The following is a 24,837-nucleotide window of genomic DNA, read 5'->3' as shown; positions in this document are numbered from 1 at the left end:
GCTGAGAAAGAAGCCAGTCACAAGGCCACAATGGTAGGATTGCATTTTTATGATCTGTCCAGAATAGGCAAGTCTATAGAGACAGAAGGGAGATGGTTGGCCAGGGCTTAGGCAAAGGGAGGTTGGGGGAAATGGTGGGTGACAACTAATGGGTATGGAGATTCTTTTAGGGGTGACAAAAATGTTTTGAAATTAGATTGTGGTGGTGGTTTCACAGCCATGTGAATATATTAAAAACCATTGAATTTTGTACTTCAAATGGGTGAATTGTGTGGTGTGTGAGTTATATCTTAAGCTGTTAAAAATAGTAAAGGAAAATGGTTTCAAACTCAGATTTCTTTGGCTTCAAAGCTTCTGATCAACTTTTAGAAGGAGCAAAAATGGGAGAAATGGCTTGTTCTAAGACTCAGTTAGGGAAAGCACAAGGTTTCCTGGAATATCTTGTGCCAGGAAGTAAAGAGGTGCTCAAAAATGGATTGGGACATGTCCAAAGACACTGCAAGTTGAAAGCATCTTCCCTGGTCAAATATGGGACAATTCAAGAATCAAAACTCAAAGTGACAGTGTTTACTGTCAATATTGATACTAAAGACAAAAAACCCCACAAAAATCAAGCCCCAAATAAACAGAAAACAAAGGGGTGGCAGGAGGAATGAAAGCTCACCTAATTAACATAGTTGGAAGAGATGGAAGGATAGGATTATATTGTCATTAGTCTCCAACCACTATAGTAATACTTGATTCAAGCAAACATCATGGATGGATGCTAGCCCATGGAGTGAAGGATTCTTGGGGGAGGATACTCACACAATCTCAAAGTATTACCCCACAGGTTACTTTTTTAAAAAATTAAGGTGAAATTCATCTAACATGTTAATCATTTTAGAGAGAAGAATTCAGTAGCATTTAGTACATTTCCAGTGTTGTGCCACCACCAGCTCTACCGAGCTCCAAAACATTTTCATTGGTACAAAATAGAACCCCTTATCCATTAAGCAGTTGCTCCTTATCTCCCCTCCCCCCAGCCATGGGCCACCACTAATCTGCTTTCTGTGGATTGGCTTATTCTGGATGTTTCATATAAATGGAATAGAACAATAGATGACCTTTTGTGTCTGGCTTCTTTCACTTCGCATAAGGTTTTTGAGGTTCATCCATATTGTAGCATTTCTTTTTATGGCTGAAAAATACTTCTTTCAGTACTTCATTCCTTTTTATGGCTGAAAAATACTTCTTTGTATGTCTATACCACAGTTTGTTTATACATTGGTGGATATTTGTTTCTAAACTTTTGGCTAGTATGATTAGTGATGTTATGAACATTTGGGTAGAAGGATTTGAGTACCTGTTTTCAATTCTTTTGGATATACACCTAGGAGTGGAACTGCTGATAATTCCATGTTTAGGTTTTGGAGGAATTGTGGAACTGTTTTCCACAGTGATTGCACCATTTTACATTCCCAGCAGTAATGTATGAGTATTCCAATGTCTCTAAATCCTCACTAACTCTTATTTTTCATTAAAAAAAAAATTATAGCCATCCTAGTAGGTGTGAAGTGATATCTCATTTTGGTTTTGCTTTGCATTTCTCTAATGATGCTGGGCATCTTTTCATGTACCTGTTGGCCATTTGTATATCTTCTTTGGAGAAATGTCTGTTCAAGTCTTTTGCCCATTTTTTACACAGACTACTTTTTAAATACAAAGGAAAAAAGGTACCTTTACCATGGAGAAATGATTACATATAACATCACCAATAATAGTACAAACTGACATCGTATCCCTCTTGATGCAGCATACTATGATGAACACAACCTCATCTATACAGTGTACATGACAAAATTATTTAACTTGAATCTAATAGGGAACAGATGAATACAAACTGAGGAACATTCTGCAAACAGAATTGAATTCTTCAAAAAAATGAATGTTACAAAAGAAAAAAAAACAAGAAAAAAAACGGGTTATTCTAGAGTAAAGGAGCTTAAAAAGACATGACAATTAAATGCAATGCATGATCCTTGATTGTATTCCGGATTGAGAAAAAAGTCAGCTAAAAAGGACATTTCGAAAATTTGAATATGGCCGCTGTATGTTACAGATAATAGTAAAATGATATGAAATTTTCTTGGATAATGGAATTCTGATTATATAGGAGAGTATCTTTGTTCTTAGTAGATACTTATAGAAGTACTTAGGGGTAAAGGGTAAAAGCCTGCAAAAAACTCAAATGATTGATCATAAACAAAACAAAACCAAAAACCCGTACACACGGGGAAGGCAAATGTGGTGAAATATTCAAAATTGGTGAATATGGGGTAATATGGGTGGCCACTGTATTTTTCTCATAACTTTTCTGTACGTTTGATATGTTTGAAAATAAAAAAATCGAGAAAGTAAAAAGCTCTTCAAGTTCAAGCAGCGCTGTTCTAGTGGGTTTAAGATCTTTATAGTAAGGTTAGCTACTCTGATCAGTTAAGAATATAGTTGAGAGGGTAAATGGTCAGGATGAATATTTTTCAAAACTATTATAATTATTTAAATAAACAACGGATCACTGCAGTTATTTTATCCCCCGATCAACTTGATTAGAGGCAGGTAGGCCTAAATTTGAATCATTGCTGGGTAAACTGTTTAACCTCTTCAGGACTCAGTTTCCTCTTTGTAAGAAATAACTCCTTGGTGGGTTGTTGTGCTGAATTGTTAGACACATGGAATTTATTGAACTGGACCTTAATTCATGTGCAAAAGCTTAATCCTACTATCTGTGCTATTTGCATCTTTTCCTTCATTACACTCAAGCAATCCTGTGGGCTAGATAAAGGTGAGAGATAAGATGACTTTTCCAAGGTCACACAGCTAGTGAAAGACCCAGGTTTCCCAGCTCTTGGTCCTGTGCCCTTTCCACACCCGCCAGAGAGGAGGAAGCGGCGCTCATGGGGATGCAAGGATGTAGAGGAGCAAAGGGGGAGAAGAGGCCGCGTGAGGAGAGGTGGTGTGAGACCCGCGGAGGTGCCGGCCAAGGAAGGGCGCATGGAGAAGCGGGCGGCGCGACCCGCCGGGGTGGGTAGGAGAGAGGCTGTGGTTGGAGAGGGAGGGTCGCGCAGGCCGCGTGCCCTGGAGGGACGGGAGGCCTGGGCCAGCCGCAGGGGCGCAGGAGGCGGAGGCCCGGGCTGCGGGCTGGGGTGGAGGAGGCATGGGAGGGAGTGGTGGTGGTCGTGAGGGGGGTCACTTCCGCACAGGTGGGCTAGGCGGGTGGGTGCGGGCGCGCGGGCGGGGCCGGCACGGGGGTCTCGACCCCACCGGGCGGGGGGGTTGCGGGTTGGCGGGCGGGGCGGGGCGGGGGCGGGGCCGGCCGGGGGCGGGTTTTGTTGGGCCCCCCGCGGGAGCAGCGGCTGCGGCGGCGGCGCAGGCGCGGTTCCCGCCTCCTCCCGGCCGGCGGAGTGAGTGGAGGCTGCAGCTCGGCTCGGCTCGGCTCCCGCGACGCTGCTGCCGGTGCAGCTGCTGCCGCCGCCGCCGCCGCCGCCGCCGCCGCGAAGCCCCCCGCCCCACTTCCCCCGCGTCGGGATGAGCTCCCGGAAAGGTGAGTGGCCCGCGGCGTCCCCTTCTCCCCGCCACGCGGCCCCGCGCCGGCCTGCCCGACCGTTAATGTGTGTCTTCTTTCCTCAGTGCTGGCCATTCAGGCCCGAAAGCGGAGGCCGAAAAGAGAGAAACATCCGAAAAAGTGAGTCCACGCCGCGCTAGCCCCCGGACCCCCGCCTCCGCCCGGTCGGGGTTAGCCCGAGACCGCGCAGGGGAAAGTTGCCCGGATTCCCGGGGCGGGTGGGCGGGCGGGCGAGCTGATCCCCCGGGACGCCGGCTCTCGCCTCCTGCGCGCCCCGCGGGCGGCCCGGGGGGAGGGGCGCGCGCGAGCCCGCGGCCGGCCCGCCGAGCATCCCCTGACCCCGGGCCCCTGGGGCCCCCAGTCTCCGCGGTCGTTGGGGGCGGACGGGGAAGGAAGCGCCGGGCGTGCGCACCCTCTCCTGCGCGCCGAGGTGGCCCGGGGGTCCCGGGCCTTCCTGGGAGAAGAGCTGGCGCCCGCTGCCCGGGCCCCGGCGCCGCGTGCGGGCGTGAGGCTGCGGTATCGCTCCCACCTGGGCGCCGGGGCCCTAGAGGAAGAGGAGCCGAGTGTGTGTGAGAGAGAGAGAGAGAGAGTGTGTGTGTGTGTGTGTGTTGCCTCCTCTTCCTCTCCGGCCCCCGCCTCTCGGCCTTTCTGCTGAAAACCGGAGCTGGTTGTCAAGTGGTTTGCCTCGGGCGTGTTCCTGGCACGAGTTCAGCTCTGAAACCTGTGCGTTTCGGCGCTTGGTTTTTTTTCCGAAACTTTCTGCCCGGGCCGAGCGTGACTTCGCTGCGACGCGGCTGCGCCCGGGTCTCGGGCTGCGCGGGGCGGGTGGGCGTGTGCGCGGGCGGTCCTCGGCGCGGCTGCCCAGCGCCTCATTGTGCCGGGAGGCGATGAATAGGGTGGTGATATTTCAAACATGCCAGCCGCCAGCCACCTCCAGCCTGGCCGCGGACCGGAGTGGGAGCGGCCGGCGCCCGGGAAGCCTTTCCTGGAGAGCGGCTCCGAGACCGCAGAGCGCCGCCGCGTCTCCTTTCCCTTTCTTTCCTAATTTTGAAGAATCTACCAGCGTAGATTACTCCTCCTCCTAGATTTGTGGCTTCACTCTTCCATTTGAGAAAGAAAGAACTCTGTGGTATATATTTGGTATTATGGGGATCGTCCGTGATCATCTTTAAATAAAATCACGAAGCATTTTTGGTTGGTTTGTTTTCTTTGGGGGACTAGCCTGCAGCATTCCTAGGCTTTTTCCCTTCTTCGCTTTGGTCTCAGCCTGGCGAATTTCATAACCGTTGGTGGCGTCTGTGAAAACTGCCTAAGTCATTACTAATGTGATGTATCATGACAGGATTTGTGTTCATTCAAACCGGAATATAACTTGAAATTATGTTAAGGATTTCATAAAATGTAGATACCGACATAATAAAGCCTTTCTTAAAAAAACAATTAAAAAAAAACTACTAGAGCGAGGGAAAAATATTTATTAAGGGCTTGACCTGGTGGGTAAAAATTAGATGTTGGAGTCTTAAGATGTTAAATCTCAATTGTTATTTGTTAGTTTTAGATGCTTTAAAAATTAATACTAGTAATCAGAACCTTATATTTGGGATTTCCTTTGGTGAGTGATGGAAATTTAGTCCATAAGTAAGGAGAACTGTAATGTTTAGGCTCCTGAGTTGGGTCACAACTTTCAGTTCAAAACATTTATTCCCACATAGCCCATTTTGTTAAGAAAAGTTAAAAGGAGTTGAAAAAAGCATCCCCCTAGTTTTGGGGATGGCTCTGTGTGTGTGTGTGTGTGTGTGTGTGTGTGTGTGTGTGTGTAGGTGGATATATATAACTATGTTTTTTATATATATATGTACATGTAGAAAAACAGCTTTAGTTAAAGTCACTGTTTCATATTTTCATATTTCAGGGTATGACTTTCCTAATGGCCAGAGCCTTTTTTGGTGTGCTGCAGTTTGGATTTATGTGGTATGTTTACAGAGAATTAGCATATATCCACGGTATTCAACTTCTACTCTCACAGGTTAATCTATTAGCTTTTTTCGTTGTCTGTTGTAGTTATGTGACTAGATTTGACAGAAACGCCTCAGCCAGTGACTAAATGAACTGGTCAGTCTGCAAGGACCAGGAGGAGACCAGCCCCATTACATAACTGTTTGAGGCAGTTTTTCACTTAATTCTTTGAATCAAGCCAGTATTATTTTAAAGGAATCCTTGATGTGATTGATTTATTCATATATTCAACAAGTGTGTGCATGCCTTTCCTGGGAAATGGTGGTAGAGCTTTGAACAAGGCAAGGCAAGCGCCTCACGAAGCTTACATTCTATGGGGGTTTTGGAACCCTAAAGCGAATGACAAAGAAGGCAGTTCCAGACAGTGCTCAGGGAGAGGGAGAAAATGAAGATGGGGTGCCTTAAGTATAGTGATAGATGGCATTTGAAAACCGTGCCAGTCTATTTGCTGCTTGCTTTACATGCGTTTATCCCTTTTGATAATTCTGTGAGGTAGGCACTGTTGTTACCACTTTACAGATGAAACGGGGGTACAGCATGAGTGAGTAACATGTCCAGCTATTAAGTTGAATCTAAGCAGTCTGGGACCAGAATCCACACTCAGTTCTCTGAGGAGGTGACATTTGAACGGAAGTTAGAATAAGGCGGAGGAGATGGGAGTGTGGCAAAGGCCCTGGAGAGGAATGGGCTAGGAATGTTGGAGGAACCCAAAGGTCAGAGTGGCTAGAGTGCTACCCAAGAGGATGGTGAGGGGGGAGCAGTCAGAACGGGTAGGGCCTGGCCTTGTAGGCACCTGGGAGGCATATGGATGGGAGTGGCAGGATCTGGTTCCTGTTTTGAAAAGAGTACTGGCTGTCAATGTAGAGAATGGATTATAGCGGGTGGGGAGAAGTAGAAACCGAGAGCTGGCCTTCCATAGTACGTGGGGAAACCATGATGACTTGACTCTGGGTGCACAGAGTGGCACGGGGGAGAGGTGATGGTAGAGGGACTTCAGGAGACTCGTAGCCTCGGAGGTATTCCTCATTTTACAAACAGCTCTAATAGAGGGTAAGGTCACACAACTAGCTTAGTTTGGACCAGAATTCAGGTCTCCTGATGCCCAGTGTTTTTGCTTTTTGATTAATTCTCCAGAGGAGGAAAGAGAGTAATAGATCTAATTTTAAACTATATTAATATAATGACTGGCAGACTTGCATTATGTGACTACATGGGCCTGGCTTGATGTAATATGATCTACTTTTGTCATATGCTTGTATGTGCAAGTGGCACTTCATTCATTTTAATTCAGTTCAATTCTGTGAGCTTTTGTGAATTGCGCCAGTTCCTATAGGCAGCCTTTTTAGAACACTAGAATTTGTAGTTGTCAGAAATAAGATTATGATTTCTGAACTGAGATTGTTAGCTTGTCAGATTGTTCCAGTGAGTTTAGTTTGCTAATTATTAATTGTGCTGCTTTGTAACAGGCAGCAGGGAAGAACTAGCAGGGAAGACCTAATTCTTAAGAATTAGCTAAATCACATGGCTTGGGATAGATTTTTGCTTTGGGGCCTGTGCATATGTATAAAATGTTTTAAAGAATTTTTTTGATTTTTTTCCTCACATGTAACTTTTTTCTTGAAACATAATTCACATACTGTAAAATTGGTTTTTTAAGAATTTAGTTTTTAAAGTGTGTAACTTGCTGTTTTTTTAGTATATTCACAAAGTTGTGCAACTGTTACCTAATTCCAGAATATTTTCATCACCCCCCCCCCAAAAAAACACTGTACTTGCTTGTCATTCCCCATTCTCCCTTGACCCCAGCATTCATTAATTTATTTTCTCTTTCTATAAACTTATCTATTCTGGATGTTTCATATAAATGGAATCATACAGCATATGATCTTCTGTCTGGTTTCTTTTAGCATAATGCTTTCAAGGTTCATCCATGTTGTAGTATGTATTGGTACTTCATTCCTTTATATTGCCAAGTAACATTTCATTGTGTTGATATTACTGTGTTGTAGTTATCCATTCATTGATGGATATTTGGGTTCTTTACACTTTTTGGTTATAAATTACTTTTTTAACACCTTTTTTTAAAAAAAATCTTTTAAAATTTATTTTACTTTATTTTTGGCTGCATTGGGTCTTTGTTGCTGTGCGCGGGCTTTTTCTAGTTGCGGCTAGCGGAAGCTACACTTCGTTGTGGTGCGGTGGCTTCTGTTGTTGCGAAGCACGAGCTCTAGGTGCGCGGGCTTCAGTGGTTGTGGCTCGCGGGCTCTAGGCGCGGGGGCTTCAGTAGTTGTGGCGCACGGGCTTTGTTTCTCCGCGGAGTGTGGGATCTTCTGGGACCAGGGCTCTAACCCGTGTCCCCTGCCTTGGCAGGTGGATTCTTAACCACTGCACCACCAGGGAAGTCCCTGTTAGCATTCTTTTTTTTGTTTTTGTTTGTTTGTTTTGCTTTTGCGGTATGCGGGCCTCTCACTGCTGTGGCCTCTCCCATTGTGGAGCACAGGCTCCAGACGCGCAGACTCAGCGGCCATGGCTCACGGGTGAAGCCACTCCGCGGCATGTGAGATCTTCCCGGACCGGGGCACGAACTCGTGTCCCCTGCATCGGCAGGCGGACTCTCAACCACTGCGCCACCAGGGAAGCCCCCTGTTAGCATTCTTGTACATGTCCTTTTGTGGACATTAGCACTTATTTCTCTTGGGGATATACTCTAGCAGTGGGATTGCTAGGTTATAGAAGAGGTGTATGCTTAGTCTTAGTAGTAATTGCAGAGATTTTTTTCCCAGTTATATTATGAAATAGTTTTGATTGAACTGCTTTACACTCCCACCTGCAGTGTATGAAGTTTCGATTGTTCCGCATCTTTGTAATACTTGATCATGTCATTCTTTTTAATTTTAGCTCTTCTGGATATGTACTGATACCTTACTGTGGTTTTAATTTGCATTTGCCTGAGTGATGGTTTCGAAGATCTTTTCGTATGTCTATCGGTCATTTGAAATTTTTTATTTTGTGAAGTACCTGTTTTGTCTTTTGCCTATTTTTAAAAAATCGAATGGTAAGTCTTTTTTCTCACAGAAAATTATGAGTTTTGTTGAGATATAATTTACATACCATACAGTTCATCTACTTAAAGTGTACAGTTCAATAGGTTTTAGTAGATTCACAGAGTTGTGTTAAACTGGATCTTGAAGAGCCAATAATAATTTCCCAAGTAAATAGGTGGCAGGGTGAGGGCCTTCCAAGCAAAAGCAACGCTGCAGTTGGCGTAAACATGTGGAGGTGTAAGTGGCATGATTGTGTTCTCGGAATGTCAAGCAGGGAAGTGTGGCTGGGGTGCAGGATGTGGTGAGCATTGAGTGGGGCTCATTGCTGTGGGTACAGATTGAGATGTTTAGAAAGGTTACTCTATCTGCTGTGTAGAGAATGGCTTAGAGGAAAGAGATCCAGCTTCAGGTGACTGATGGGTATTAAGGGGGTAGAATTCACTGCATTTGGTGTCCAATTTAATGTGGGAGGAGAGTGGGAGGGGTCTAGGATGAATCCCAGGTTTCTGAATTAGCTAAATTTGTGGATGGTGTTGCCATTCCTCAAGGTAAAGAATGCACAGCAGCTTTGGGAAAAGCTAATGATGGCTTTTGTTAGGCAGTTACAGGTGTGTGGTTCACTTCCAGTTAGAGACATTGGTGAGTGTTAACCGCTAGAGCGCTGGGAAGAGCTCTGGTTAGAAATGCAAATGGGAGTTGTTGGGTATAGTGTTGGTGGCAGCTGGCTGAAGGTGTTGAATGTGAAGAGAAGAAAGCCATAGGTAGGGTAAAGGAGGAGCCAGAGGGATAGGAGAATCAGGAGAAAGTTGAATCACAGAAACCAAGGGCATTTCAAGAAGGGAAGAGCACAGTCTGCAAAATAATTCAAGTGAGATGAACCCTGATGGTGGCCTTTGACTTTGGCAGTTAGGAAATCATTAGAGCCCACGCCTGGAGTAGTCTCAGCACAGTGCTTTTGGCCACAGGGAGCCTGCAGCCCTATGAGTGAATGGGATGACACTGTAGTCTTTTTGTTTTTTCTTTTTAAAAGGTTACTAATTGAATAAGCTTTCTTTGTGTAAAGGAGAAAAGGTAGCAAGGGAGTGGTTCCTGAGGAGTGTTTTTTTCTCTCTCAAATGTAAGCAAATGGCAAGGAGCTAGTAGAAAGGGAGAGGTTGAAAATAATGACAAGAAGGGGAATTTGGAGCAAACGCCCTGAGTTGACAGGAGGGGATGTGATCAGAGCACAGGTTTGTATTGTACGGAAGGGGGATCTCTCCTTCCTCTGAGAACAGGAAGGCTGTAGGCTGCATGTTTTAAAAACATGCTCCTAGACCTTGCAGTCTTACATAGTACATGAAATAGGCACCAATATCATACTGTCTTTGGAAAACCCAAGAAACTGAAATGCAGTGACATCTGGCCCCAAGGTTTTGGACCCGTGGTAAGTGTGCAGTAAAGGTTGGCTGTGGTTATTAGGCTGTGGTTATTGCTGTCTTATTTTTTTCTAAATGATTTGGCTGGTCACCCCAACGCTATTGCATCTCTCCATGTATGAGTATTGAGGTGTTGATTACTCTGTTTCTGCTTTAGTTCCCTATTTTTTTATTTACTGTAGTTCTGAGTACGTTTTAGGTTTTGGTAGGGCAAGGGCTCTCCCACATCTCCTATATACACCTTGTCACTCTTTTTCCCCCCCCCCACCTTGTCACTCTTGTTTTCAGAATTTTTTGGGCATTTCTTACATACATTAAGATTATATTTCTGAGTTCCTTCTCCAGTTTATTTTTGCTATTTAGTTTAAAATAATATATACTTTGAGGATTAATTTAGGGAGACCTGACAAGTCTTGAATTGGAAACACATTTAAAAAATTACCTTTTTTCTGATTTTATTTTTTTAATGTAGATTTATTTATTTATTTGCGCTGGGTCTTAGTTGCAGCAGGCCGGCTCCTTACTTATGGGTTGCCAGCTCCTTAGTTGCAGCCAGCGTGCTCCTCACTTGTGGCATGTGAACTCTTAGTTACAGCATGTGGGATCTAGTTCCCTGACTAGGGATCAAACCCAGGCCCCCTGCATTGGAAGCGCAGAGTCTCAACCACTGCACCACCAGGGAAATCCCCTTTTTTCCTGATTTTTAAAATACTATGTACCATATCTGGAAACTATAGAAATATGTAAAGAAGAAAACAAACGGATTTCCTGGTGGTCCAGTGGGTATGACTTGGTGTTTTCAGTACCTGGGCCCTGGGTTCAATCCCTGGTTGGGGAACTAAGATCCTTTGTGGCCAGGCCAAAAAAAAAAAAAAGAAGAAGAAAACAAAAATGACTCACATTGTCACCATCCAGCATGATACAAATGGGACATTATTAATATTTTGTTATTTTTCCTTCTAGTCTTTTTTTCATCCCTGTGTTTTTTGTTACTTAATCATCTCATGTATGATTTTGTATGCTGCTTTCCTTATTTAACATTTTGTCATTAACATTTTTAATGTCCTTAAAATTTTCTCATAACCGGGACTTCCCTAGCGGTCCAGTGGTTAAGATTTTGGGCTTCCAATGCAGGGGTCTTGGGTTCGATCCCTGGTCCGGGAGCTAAGATCCCACATGCCGTGTGGTGCGGCAAATAAATAAATATGTTTTAAAAAGAAGTTAAAATTTTTTTTCTCATAACCAATTATTAGTGACTGAGTAATATTCTAATTTACTTAACTGCTTAATTTGTTTAAATATTTCTTTATTGCTGGAAACATGTTTACTGTTTCAGGCATTATAATACTTCAGCGAATATCTTTGTCTGCATTTCAGATTTTCTCAGATTATGTGGAATCTTAGAAATGGAAATATTGAGTCAAAGACAGTGAACCTGTTTAAGACTTCCAATTTTGAAAAGTTCTTTTAAAGAAGAGTCAGCAGGGCTAGAACTAACTAATTATGGGACATGAACAGGAAAGCAATAAAAACAATGGCAGTTTTACTGAAAATGTTGCACTTAATGAAGACTACGAAAGTTGGGAGAAGTTGGTTGGAGATGGGATAGAGATTTTGTTTTAGGCACACTGTATTTGAAGTGACAGATATCCTAAAGGAGGATAAGGAGAGTTGGTTTGGAGGTGGGAGGCTGGGAGTAGAATACACCTTTGAGGACAATTAGGACGGCAAGATCAGCTTACTGAAGAGAAGGGGAAAGAGAGAAGAGGGCTGGAGCCTGAAACTTGGAGAGTGCCATTGGACAGAATAAGAGAAGAGAAGCTAAAGATCAGCTTAAAGAGGGTAAATAGCAATATATGGGATAAGGAAGTTTAAGGAGAATAAGATTTGAGAAGAGTTCATTAGATTTTTAAATTTAGTTCATCATTGATGGCCTTTATATTTCAGGGGTTAGTATTTCTTCCCTCCCTCCCTCTTTCTTTTTTTAAACTTGACAGTTTGTAAAGAAATTACCTATCTTTGTCTCATCATCTGGTCCAGGTAGATAAAGTATTTTTTGTGTTGATGACTAAGAATTAAAGAGATTTTTGTCTTGCTCTGTGTTTGTATCAAAGGTCTAACAGGTCCCCAGATTTTTACCACCAAATCTTGTGTTCTGTTTTCAAAGAAAGAAAAGTTATTACCTGCAGTTGCCAGGTACCCTGCCTTGATTCCAGGAGCGCTGTCAGCCAAGGTTAAAGGTGGTACGGTCTAATCTAGGCTGGTGGCCTTAGAGTGATTTGTGTGGCTGGCTATTAGCAGGTCTTTTTTCTTTCTTTCCTTTGTTTTGGCGGGCGTGCTCTATTCTGTTGTGTATGTCTCCAGGGGAACATTTCACATTGAGTTTGTATTATCAGATACTTTATGTACCCGAATATAAGATAGCCTTGGTTGTAAGTCCCCTAACTCCCCAATGAAAAGTTTAAAATTCTATACAACTTGAAAGTATAAATTTTAGAGATATAGATGGAGTAGTCAAATGTTTAGTTATGATATTTAGTTTCTTTTTTTATAAATTTATTTATTTATTTTTGGCTGCATGGGGTCTTCGTTGCTGCACGCGGGCTTTCTCTAGTTGCGGCGAGGGGGGGCTACTCTTCGTTGCGGTGCGCGGGCTTCTCATTGCGGTGGCTTCTCTTGTTGTGGAGCACGGGCTCCAGGCACGCCCGCTTCAGTAGTTGTGGCTCACGGGCTATAGAGCGCAGGCTTCAGTAGTTGTGGCACAGGGGCTTAGTTGCTCCGCGGCATGTGGGATCTTCCCGGACCAGGGCTCGAATCCATGTCCCCGGCATTGACAGGCGGATTCTCAACCACTGCGCCACCAGGGAAGCCCTTGACTTGCTTTTTAAAAGGCTGTGTACAGCATTAATGAGGAGGAATAATTCCAAAAATGTGTTGAAATTATTTGCCTCTTTTTTTTTTTGCGGTACGCGGGCCTCTTACTGTTGTGGCCTCTCCCGTTGCGGAGCACCGGCTCCGGACGCGCAGGCTCAGCAACCATGGCTCATGGGCCCAGCCACTCCGTGGCATGTGGGATCTTCCCGGACCAGGGCACGAACCCTTGTCCCCTGCATCGGCAGGCGGACTCTCAACCACTGCGCCACCAGGGAAGCCCTATTTGCCTCTTTTAAAATTAATTTTATTGGGTTGATGTCTTCTAAATTAGTATTGATTAAAGTGATTTCGGACAGTTCCCTAATCAATCGTCAGTCAGTGAAGAGTGTTTCATCCCTCCTCCCCTCTCTTCTAGGTCTCACCAAGACTCCTCCGAGTCAGGGTCCTCTAGGAATGGTCATTCTATTACCCTCTGCCATCAAGCCTAGCATTACTGTAATCCTGATTGTTCATTTCCTTTTGAAGATTTTTTTTTTGCCTTATTATGTTAAAAATAAGGTACTTGAGAGAGCAGTCTAACATTATAAAGGATTTATAAGGACTAGAATCTAAGGGAACTACTTATTTTTTGCGGGATAATTTTTGGGAAAAGACCATGGTTTATACTTGGGCATATATGATACTTTATGCTGAGTTCTTAGCCTTACTGGATAAATCCTACAAAATGTAATGTTTTGTTCCTGGTGTTTGAATTCACTTCCACATTGAATATCTTTATAGTCAAACTGCTTTGCTGATAAGTTTAAAATTAATAATTGGCCTATCAATTCCAGAGTGCATTTATTTCAGCTAATTCTTGGATATATTCTTAATGTAAGTATTTTTAGGCATTAGAATTCTCTAGTTAGGGTCTTAGAATGTGGAGCCTAAAAGGATAGGGACAAAAGGGAACATGTGGATGAGATTATTGATGGCTTTAAATTTGGTTGTGACACACAAGACTGTTACCTTAGCTGAGCGTGGTGTGTGGGTGTCACGTCCCCTGTGGTACCTCAGTGTAGTAGATGTGCCCCGAGATGATTGTGTGAACTAGGCAGGGTGGGAGAAGGAGTAAAGACAGACTGCAGCCCAGGGATACCTCTGTAACCCCAGGAAACAGAAGTTTGAGATGTGGAAGAGATAAGACAGACAATGCACTGAAAAGCACTGCCTGGCTCTTGGGACTCCTGTGCCTGGCTGCTTGCATTGGTTGGCAGGTGCTGTTGTTGCTTCTGACATCCACAGAACACAGCTTGCTGCTATTGTTTCTGCTGTCAGTCAGCTGTTGCCACCACTTACACAGGGAATCTTATCCTATTGATTATTTTTATTTTTAGAATATCCCGTTGAAAGTTTTTTTTGGTGGGGGGTGCATGCGTGATGTGTTTTATCCTAAAATGGGATGTAACTGAACATTAATTGCAGCACTGATATAAAATTGACTGTGTCTTTCACACCTGAAATTTATTGCATAAGGCTGTGAATCTGAGAATGCAGTGAAGTAGCCAGGACTTTAGAGAGCACCTGAACAAGTGTTTTTCACTCTTGCTTTGTAGTAGCAAAATGCTTTTATTCCCACCCCCACCAGGGATTGAACCTGGGCCCTTGGCAGTGAAAGCACAGAGGCCTAATCACTGGACCACCAGGGAATTCCTGCAGAATGCTTTTTAAATAAAATTTTACATAGAACTCTATTATATGTAAAGAGGAAAAAGTGGCTCTATTCTGGGAGAATTGGCAGATGAGGGCTTGGTCCTAACCACCTGGTCTTTCCCTCATCCACTGTAGTGCTTCCCAAGGCAGCTTCTTGGAACAGAGCTTAAAATTCTTCAGGCCTTTATTTCTCTTTTTCTCTCTCAGTAGAGAAGTTTCAGTGAAGGAGCAGTGAGGGTGACTGAAGAAGCAGTTACTTGATTACAGTCAATTATCTTTTAGTTCCTGAGCCAGTTTACAGTGCTGGTTTAGAGTCCTGGATTCTGATTCACTGGCTTTTGAAACTACCATTTAGTCTGCAGAAAGCAAGCCATTCTGGGACTAAACAGAAGGTAAAGTTTTTAGCCCCTAAAGAGATCATTGCAAGAACCTTTTTTTGTTTTGTTTTTGTTTATTAGTTTGTTAAATGCTATGGCAGTGTTTCAACTGTGGGGTCATCTGGAAGTTTTATCACCACAGAAGGTGATGAACATTTTGTGATCCAAAGTTCCTTTGTTTCATACCTTCCTAGAGGCAGAAAATACATGACTTTACAGATTTGTTAAAGCAGATTACGCATGAATGCGTGGGGTTTCAAAGCACTTGAGGCACTTTTTGTTTTATCAACCGTCTCTTAGGTTGGGGGACTGCCTGACTGGGATTGGTTGAGAGAAGTCAGTAGGGAAACTCAGGATTTGTCCAGAAAGTGGGAAGAAGGCAATTCAGTGGGAGCCAAAGGTCATTCTTGAGTTGTGGGGTTTTTTTGTTCATTTGTTTTTAATTTTTAATTTTAATTTTTTGACCTTGCCACTCGGCCCCCTGCAGTGGAAGCACGGAATCCTAATCACTGGACCGCCAGGAAATTCCCAAGAACCTTATTTTTATTTTATTTATTTAATTTTTAAAATAATTTTATTTATTTCATTTATTTTATTTTTGGCTGCGTTGGGTCTTTGTTGCTGCACATGAGCTTTCTCTAGTCGTTGCGAGCGGGGACGACTACTCATTGTGGTGCATGGGCTTCTCATTGCAGTGACTTCTCTTGTTGCGGAGCACGGGCCCTAGGCATGTGGGCTTCACTAGTTGTGGCTTGCGGGCTCAGTAGTTGAGGCGCACGGGCTTAGTTGCTTCGCGGCATGTGGGATCTTCCCGGACCAGGGCTCGAACCCGTGTCCTCTGCATTGGCAGGCAGATTCTTAACCACTGTGCCACCAGAGAAGCCAAGAACCTTACTTTTAAATTTTTATTTTTAAATTCCTCCCTTTACTGTCAGAAAAAGAAAGGCGAAAATATATTCTCTTGGGACTTCCCTGGTGGCGCAGTGGTTAAGAATCTGCCTGCCAGTGCAGGGGACATGGGTTCGATCCCTGGTCTGGGAAGATCCCACATGCCTCAGAGCAGCTAAGCCTGTGAGCCACAACTGCTGAGCCTACGTGCCACAACTACTGAAGCCCGCATACCTGGAGCCCATGCTCTGCAACAAGAGAAGCCACCACAGTGAGAAGCCCCCGCTCACTGCAACTAGTGAAAGCCCACACAGCAACGAAGACCCAATGCAGCCAAAAATAAAAATAAATTTAAAAAAAAAGAAAAGAAAGAAAATATATTCTCTTTCTCTGAATGGAGACTGCTTTTTCTTTTTAAGACACCAATTGTACTTGAACATTTGTTACTTTTTTCTTTAATTAATTAATTTTTGGCTGTGTTGGGTCTTCGTTTCTGTGCGAGGGCTTTCTCTAGTTGTGGCAAGCAGGGGCCACTCTTCATCACGGTGCGCGGGCCTCTCACTGTCGCGGCCTCTCTTGTTGCGGAGCACAGGCTCCAGACGCGCAGGCTCAGTAGTTGTGGCTCACAGGCCTAGTTGCTCCACGGCATGTGGGATCTTCCCAGACCAGGGCTCAAACCCATGTCCCCTGCATTAGCAGGCAGGTTCTCAACCACTGCGCCACCAGGGAAGCCCGAGACTACTTTTAATATGTCACAAGGGCCTGGACTGTTTTATCATGTGCATGTATGGTAGGAGTGAGATAGAAGTTGCTTTATGTAGGCACTTTTAGTATACAGTAAGACAGTTTTTAAAAAAAAGGTTTAACTGTGTTTTCTATCTTAGCTTTAAAAACTCGTTTTTGTTTTTCAGTAGCTACAAGGCTGAGGCTTTCCATATCCTTTTGTAGTCATCAGCACCCTGTAGGTATAACCGTAATAGTAGAACTGTTCTTCTCTTCCCCTTGGCTCCACTGATGCTCACTACCTGCAGTGTCATTGCGATCAAGTTGAGGGACACTCGAGGATACATTTACCTTTCAGAGGATCCTGAGCTGTATAATTTTACTCTTAACGTTTGAATCCTCTTACTTGGCGTAGACAAAGGCTATCTCACTTCCCCAACTTAGCTGAGAAGAAGTAATAGTTTCCCCTTTTCCTAAAGTTTGATCAGTCTTTGAATATTCTTTGCTGAGGCTGATATTGTTGTCAGAGGCAGCTGACCAGGGTTCAAGTTTTGAAGGCATCACTTTTCTCAGTGGGGTTGGATAAATTATTTAATTTTTCTAAGTCTCAATTTTTTTTCCTTAAAATAGAGCTAATCATACCTCTCAGAGAATAAATGTAAGGATTAAATAAAGTAATATGTGTGTGGTACATAGTAAATGGTAAGTGGCAGCTATTATTTTATGGTGCTTCAGTTGTATTTTAGGAATTTTTATAATAGGCAAAAAGGAAAACTGGAATTATTATAAAATTTTCTTAAGCATCTAAACATGAATATGTTTTCAGTTATTTTAGCCAGCTTAAATCTTTATTTTTCTCAGTAATAACCGCTGTAGTTATTTATTTATTTATTTTTTGGGGCAGAGCAGAGACTTTACTGTTGATCAGGAATAAGGAAGGAAGGGCTTATGCTCTAATATTGATAGGAGATAAGGTGTGTAAGCATAGGCCCTCACAGTGAATTAGAGCAACAAAATTACCATCAGATATAGAAATCATGAAGAAAGTATTCATTGTTCATAACAGGTGATCTCTATCTAGGTCTATAATTTGAAACTAGACCAAGGGGACAGGGAGGAGACTAAGAAGTGATAAAAGGAATAGGTGATCCTGGTAGTAGTTTTAAAAATTATTTTTTAATCATGTTTAGACTGTCCAAGAGGGAAATAACCATTTGATAACCCTTGTTTTATGAGATAAATGTATTTTGGGCAAGATTGAAAAATTACATTTTATTAAAGGAGTGCTAGTTTCCTGTTAGCTTATATTAAGAAATCAAAGTGATGTTTTCCTATGAAAAGAATTCTTAATAGACTGAGTTGAGAGCTTTGGCTAATAAAGGATTAAGGTGGCTGTCAGGCCTGAACCACAGTATGTATTGTTGTTAGTGTAGGAAATGCTTTACAGACTACTGGTCTCAGAGACTTCTCTTTCCCATACTTTGCCTCTCATATTTTCCACAAGAGCAGAGAAATTCCTCTGACTCTATAAACTGAAGTTTAAAAAATTTTGAAAATAAGCCTCATTCCTTCTGTTGAGATGCAGTTTTACATTTCATTATGGAAGAGCAGGCTGAACATGACTTAATTTTAAGCTGAGTATATATGACACGGGGCTATATGAAATTGGCTTTTTTTCTTAAATGTCAAATTCCATCAAATTTCACGTGGTTCATCTAATACAGATAATAGCTAATATAACAGCTAACATTTATTAAGTACTTACTGTGTGTTAAGCATTCTCCTAAATGCTTAATATGCATTTATTTTTCATTTTCACCACAACCTTAAGTTGGATTTTTATTATTTAAAATTTATTTATTTTTTTGTTTTTAAAAATTGGGCTTTAAAATTTTTCAGCTGTTCAGAATCCATTTATCCTCCCAGAAAGAGGCCTCAATTTTGTGTGGTGTTTATCTCTTATCTGTTTTTGGTTCACATCCTTTGTGTCCCTTCCCCATTTCCCAAGGATAGATCACAGCCTATTTCACTTAGTGTTTTATACTCTCGGGCCACAGCGAGGCAGCCCACACAGAGCTAACCCCAGGGCTTTTGCTTTCTCCTGTTGGCATGACTGTGAGAGGATGTGAAATGGAGTTATTGAAGCCATTTTGTCACCAAAACTGAGCAGAGAACAGAGCCTAGCCAAGAAATGGAGAAAAAGTCAGTCCTAATGATGATGTTTAAACCTGTGCTGAAGTAAGGGCTGCCTGCTGGACTTTTAGTTTTTTGCTTCAGCCAGGTGGAGTTGCATTTTCTTATTACTTAAAACTGAAAGAGCAGCATTATTCTTAATGGCCAGGTGGAAACAACTGAATGTCCATCTGAAGGGATAAACAAAATGTAGTATATCCTGGGCTTCCCAGGTGGCGCAGTGGTTGAGAGTCTGCCCGCCAATGCAGGGGACACAGGTTCGAGCCCTGGTCTGGGAAGATCCCACATGCCGCGGAGCAACTAGGCCCGTGAGCCACAATGACTGAGCCTGCGCGTCTGGAGCCTGTGCTCCGCAACAAGAGAGGCCGCGATAGTGAGAGGCCCGCGCACCGCGATGAAGAGTGGCCCCCGCTTACCACAGCTGGAGAAAGCCCTCGCACAGCAACCAAGACCCAACACAGCCATAAATAGATAAATAAATAAAATTTAAAAAAATGTATATCCACACAATGGAATATTATTTAGCAATAAATTGAAGTTCTCTTACTACAACATACGTTTACCTTGAAAACATTTTGCTAAATGAAAGAAGCCAGTGATAAACGACCACATTATATTATTCCATTGATATGAAATACCTAGAAGAGGCAAATCCATAGAGATGGAAAGTAAAATAGTGATTGCCTAGGGCTGGGGGGAACGGGGAGTGATTGTTGATGGATATGAGTTTCTTTTTGGGGTAGTGAAAATATTCTAAAATTGATTGTGGTGATGGTTGTACAGCTACGTGAATGTACCAAAAGTCGTTGTGTCGTGTATTTTAAACGGGTGAATTGTGTGATCTGCGAATTATATCTGACTAAAGCAGTTAGTAAAAAAAATTTTTAAACTGTAAGAATTCTAATTATTCTCTATTTTACAGATGAGAAACAGGCCCAGAAATGTTAAGTAGCAGGCCCATTGTTGAGAGCTGGTAGGTTGTAGAGCTGGGATTCGGAACCACCAGTCTGACTACCAAGACCAAGCTTAGAGCTGTGCTATTCTGCCTTTTTCAAAGATAAATAAGACTTATCCTTATGGAACTTTGGAGTTGGGAGTTACTTACTAATTAGTTAATCTAACCCTTCATTTTACTGATGAGAAAGTTAAACCTTAGATAATGCAATGATTCATCAGGATTGCCAAGTTAATTAGTGGCAGTCGGATTTATGACGTACTCAGAGACAGGCAAGTAAACAACTAACAGTGATAGAAAGTGGAAGAGGTTGATAGCAAAAAAAGGTACAGGCATTGTGCTGTGTAAAATAAGGGAAGGATCAGTTAATTCGGATGGCTACACAAGGGAATTTTCATAGACGCCATGACATTCTGAGGGAATAGCTAGTAAACAGGCGCGAGTGTTAGGGAGAGAATGAGATGTCCTAAATGTCAGTGTACCCGTGGAGTGTATAGCAGGGTGCAGAAGGTGATTTGAGTGGAATAATCATGGAGTGCCGTCGAGGTAATGTGAGGGAATTCTGACTTTCGCTGTAAGCAGTGGGAACCACTGCAGACTTTTGAGGGGCTGAATAGCAGGATCACATGCTTGAGAAAGAGAAACGGCAGCTCTGTGAAGGATGGGTTGAGGTGGGGGCAGAGACTGAAGGGAGAAACATGGCCACATTATCACAGTGGTCCAGCTGCCAGAGGAGGGGTGGCTGCGGTAGGAATGGAAAGGCGGGGATGGACACAAAAGTCTGCACAGAGGAATCGTTAGGGCTTAGCAGCTGACTGGAAGCATGCTAGCCTGTGAGCTCTTGGTGGGCGGTGTGTCCAGCTTGCCATGTATCCCTGGCACCTAACACAGTGCCTCATACATTTATTGAAAGCAGAAGGGGGAAGATTTTAATAACACTTTGGACATCTCATCCTCTGACTTCACAGATTTTGGTCTGTTAACACAGGAGGAGAAGCAGGGCTGGGCATGGGAAGAAGGGGGAAAAAGTGAGGAGTAAGGGGAGATGCAAAAAAATAAGATTTTGTTGAGTTTGAGGTTTTTGTGAGACATTCACGTGGGGCTCTTGAGCTGGGGAAATTGGGATCTGTGACTCAGATGAGAAGTAGAGGCTGTGATATGTTTCGGAGTCAGAGAGCATCTGCAAAAGTCATCATTGAGGGTATGAGAATGAAGAGGAGAGGACCAAGGAGAGACCTCTGAGGATAACCTGCATTTCGAAGGGGCAGGGAGAGCAGCAGCAGCAGTAGAGACCAGAAGAGACCCTGTTATTATTATTAGTTCATTCTCTGGGAGCCAAAGGAGGGGACAGTTGTGGATGAGTTTTAGATAAAGCAGGGGAGTAAGTGAAGTAAATGAAGACCAGTGAAAAAGACTCTTGGACAACTTAGGTTTGTAATGGAGGTGCTCCCTACTGAGAATTGGGAATTTTTAAGAAGTCTAAGGGAAGCTGCTAGTGAAGGGCAGATTAAAGAAACAAGATTAGTTACAGTGAGTATTTACTGAACTTTCACTGCATATTGGGCATCATGCCAAGTGCTGGACACATTCTTCCATGTAATCCTCATAGTGACTCTAAGAGGTAAGGTAATGGAAAGATTATTGTAAAATGGGGAGGATTTTTAAAATAAGAAAAAAATTATCATCTACCATATTACACAGGGCAAAACTGAGAAATTGCCCCTTAGTCCACAACTTCTTTTGACAGGCGACCTGCTGAACCTACGCTTTTTTCTGTTAGGTTTCTTTTAAATTGAAGTATAGTTGAGTTTTACTGTTATTTTGATGGCAAGGTGTGGGTCACGTGTGAGATACTTGTTTTCCTTCCTGGTTGTATTATTACTGTGTAACAAATTGCCTTAAAACATAGTGGCTTAATTACCGGGATGTACACATTAAATATCTTACAGTTGTGTCAGTTATACTTAAAGCTGAAAAAGAAGCCCCCACAAACCACGGTGCCTTAATAAAACGAACATTTATTGCCACGTAGTTGTGCTGAGGGTTGGGCATTCAGAAGCAGCGTAGCTGGGCGGCTCTGGCTCAGGTTTCAGTCACTCGAAGGCTGGGCTGGGGCTGCAGGAGCCGCTTCCACGCGGGCTTGCTTACGTGGCTGGCGGCAGGAGGCCTTGCTTCCTCGCCGTGTGCACCTCTCCTTGAGTGTCCTCACAACATGTCAGCTGGCTTCATCCACGGTGAGGAGCCAAGAGAACAAGGAGGACGCTGCAGTGCTTTTTATGACCTACTCTGGCAAGTCTCACACCTGTCACTTCTGCCACATTGTATTTGTTAGAAGTGAGGTACTTGAAACTGGAACACAGTTAAAAATAAATAAAATAAAATGTATCAGAAAAAAAAAGTGAGTTACTGAGGGGAGTGTTAGGTTCTGCCCTTTGAAGAGAGTTGTATTAAATAATTTGTGATGAACATATTTTTAAAACTATCACACGTGTCAGGTACACTGAAGAGGAAAGGCCCTGGCTGAGAAGTCAGAAGACTTGGGTTCCAGCCAGCTTGCTGCCGTGTCCGCTGAGAACGTGGTTTATCTTTCCTGAATGTTGTTCTCTCTAGGGAACAAGGAGTTATAACACTGCGGTCTACTGCACAGTGTGTCTTAAAGGTGATAGCAAGTAGACAGCACCTGAGATGGGCTCTGTGCACTTCAGAGTGGTATGGGCTTCGTGTCCCAGTCCTGCTGCTTAGTGACTGTGTGATCTTGAGCATGTTGTTTAACCCAGTGGTCCCCCACCTTTTTGGCACCAGGGACTGGTTTCACAGAAGACAGTTTTTCCGCAGAACTGTGGGGGGGGGGTGGGGGGATGGTTTTGCGATGATAGAAGTGCATTACATTTATTGTGCACTTTATTTTCTGTTATTATTCCATTGTAATATGTAATGAAATAATTATACAACTCACCATAATGAAGAATCATTGGGAGCCCTGAGCTTGTTTTCACTTGCTACTCACTGATAGGGCTTTGATTATGAGTCTGCAAGCAGTTGATTTATTATGGTCTCTGTGCAGTCAGACCTCTCTGCTAGTGATAATCTGTGTTTGCAGCCGCTCCGCAGAGCTAGCATCACCTCAGCTCCACCTCAGATCATCAGGCATTAGATAGATTCTCATAAGGAGCGAGCAACCTAGATCCCTCGCATGCGCAGTTCACAGTAGAGTTCGTGCTCTGCCACCGCTGATCTGACAGGAGGCTGAGCTTAGGCAGTAATGCAAGCATTGGGGAGCGGTTGTAAATGCAGATGAAGCTTCGCTCCCTCGCCCGCCACTCACCTCCAGCTGTGCAGCCTGGTTCCTAGCAGGCCACGGACTGGTACCAGTCTGTGGCCCGGGGGTAGGGGACCCCTGATTTAACCCATTGGTGCCTCAGTTTTCTCATTTGTGGAACAGGATTAATGAAAGTATCCCACAAGGTTACTGTGAGCATTAATTGAGAATTCATGTGACATATTTAGCGTGATGCTTGCACATACTAAGCCAGGTGTTAACTTAATAAATAGTGACTTTAATACTCTTCTCTTTCTGCTTGTGTCTATTCTGTTATCTCTTTCTTGGCCTTTACCCAGTACTTGGCCCTAGGACTTTCACATGGATATTTATGAAGAATCCCTGGTTATATAAGGTATTAAAGTATGATTATAGTTTAATGCTGCTGTTATTACTCCCTGTTTCACATGTTACGTCATGTGTTTTTGGCAAGCTCAAGTATATTTCTTTAAATAAAACTCTTGAAAAATAGATCACCTGATTGTAAGGAACTAGTTTGGTTAGAAAATATTTCAAACTATTCTGTACCACATAGTGTGACTTACTAATAAGTAAGTTTGCCAAGTGATTATAGTCTCATTAATATATGTCATTTGTATGGACCAATTTGAAACTGTTTTCGTTTTCTCAGCTTTCTTTTTCAAGGGAAATTTCCAGTTGTGATGTAATTCTATCTTTAGTGAATAATTGAGACCTCTGAGATGTCTTTGTTAGTGGTGGCTTAGGATTAATTGTGCAAATCATCACATATGAATTTTCTTAATAGTGGTTCATAAACTATTGCAGATGATATACATATAACCTCTTCTTATTGAAACCTGAGATTTTATTATGGTAAAATATATGTATCATAAACCATTTTTAATTGTACATACAGTTCAGTGGCATTAAGTACATTCGCATTGTTGTGCAATCATCACCACCATCCATCTCCAGAACTTTTTCATTATCCCAAATTGAAACATTGTACTCATTAGAAACTAGGATTTTCATTTTTTTTTACTAGGTGCTATTATGAAAACCATTTAATTTTTAAATTTTTAAAATGACTGAGAGGGGTTTACCTGGTGGTCCAGTGGTTAAGAATCCGCCTTCCAGTGCAGGGGATGCGGGTTCAATCCCTGGTCGAGGAACTAGGATCCCACATCCTGCGGAGCAACTAAGCCCGCGCTGCAAGGAAGATCCCACATGCCTTGAGCGTGTAACACAGCCAAAAATAAATAAATATTTAAAAAAGAAACCCAAAACTGACTTTGAAAAATAAATGAATAAGATAAAATGACTGAGACAAGATTTATTGCACTGCTGTTTGCTTTAGTAGAAAAATACAAATGGACACTACCTACATACAGTATTGTTAAAGTATATTTGTAGTAAAATGTCTTTGTGAAGGTCTTAGATAGTTTATTTTATATAAGAGTTAAAAGAAAGTTTCAATAGCAGCAAAATATGGTTATCTCTTTGGAGATGATTGTAAATAATTTAATACATAACAGTTTTGTTTTATGTTCTCTTTAGAAAAATTTATATCACGTTTGCTCTAGAGCCAGTTTTCTGTCATGTGTAAGAAATATGGTTGAGATGAAAAGCTGAAAGCCTTTCTGCGAAATTCAGGAACAAGACAATGATCCCCACTCTCACCACTTCCTTTTTTTTTTTTTTAAATATTTATTTATTGGCTGGGTTGGGTCTTCGTGGCTGTGCACGGGCTTCCTCTAGTTGCGGTGAGTGGGGGCT

At 42.8% G+C, this 24,837-nt stretch overlaps 1 protein-coding gene across 10 annotated transcripts in view; it reads left to right on the top strand.

Moving 5' to 3' along the window:
- The first annotated feature begins 2,917 nt into the window (after positions 1-2,917).
- SRPK2 (SRSF protein kinase 2) overlaps positions 2,918-24,837 on the top strand; it is a 231,184-nt gene continuing 209,264 nt past the window's right edge. For 2 of the 10 annotated variants that reach the window (XM_060157251.1, XM_060157259.1), the window contains exons 1-2: positions 2,918-3,063; positions 3,670-3,724. In XM_060157251.1, the coding sequence (XP_060013234.1) occupies positions 2,937-3,063; positions 3,670-3,724 (182 nt within the window). In that variant the 5' untranslated portion in view covers positions 2,918-2,936. Of the gene's footprint in view, positions 3,064-3,491; positions 3,584-3,669; positions 3,725-5,523; positions 5,576-24,837 lie in introns of those variants that run through there. The other 8 variants (XR_009542048.1, XM_060157250.1, XM_060157252.1 and 5 more) reach the window with 7 other exon arrangements.

This window comes from Lagenorhynchus albirostris, chromosome 8 (assembly GCF_949774975.1).
Source record: "Lagenorhynchus albirostris chromosome 8, mLagAlb1.1, whole genome shotgun sequence".
In the NCBI taxonomy this organism is placed as follows: Eukaryota; Metazoa; Chordata; class Mammalia; order Artiodactyla; family Delphinidae; genus Lagenorhynchus; species Lagenorhynchus albirostris.
The sequence above is the reverse complement of the archived record's forward strand: the minus strand, read 5'-3'. Positions and strand labels throughout refer to the sequence as shown.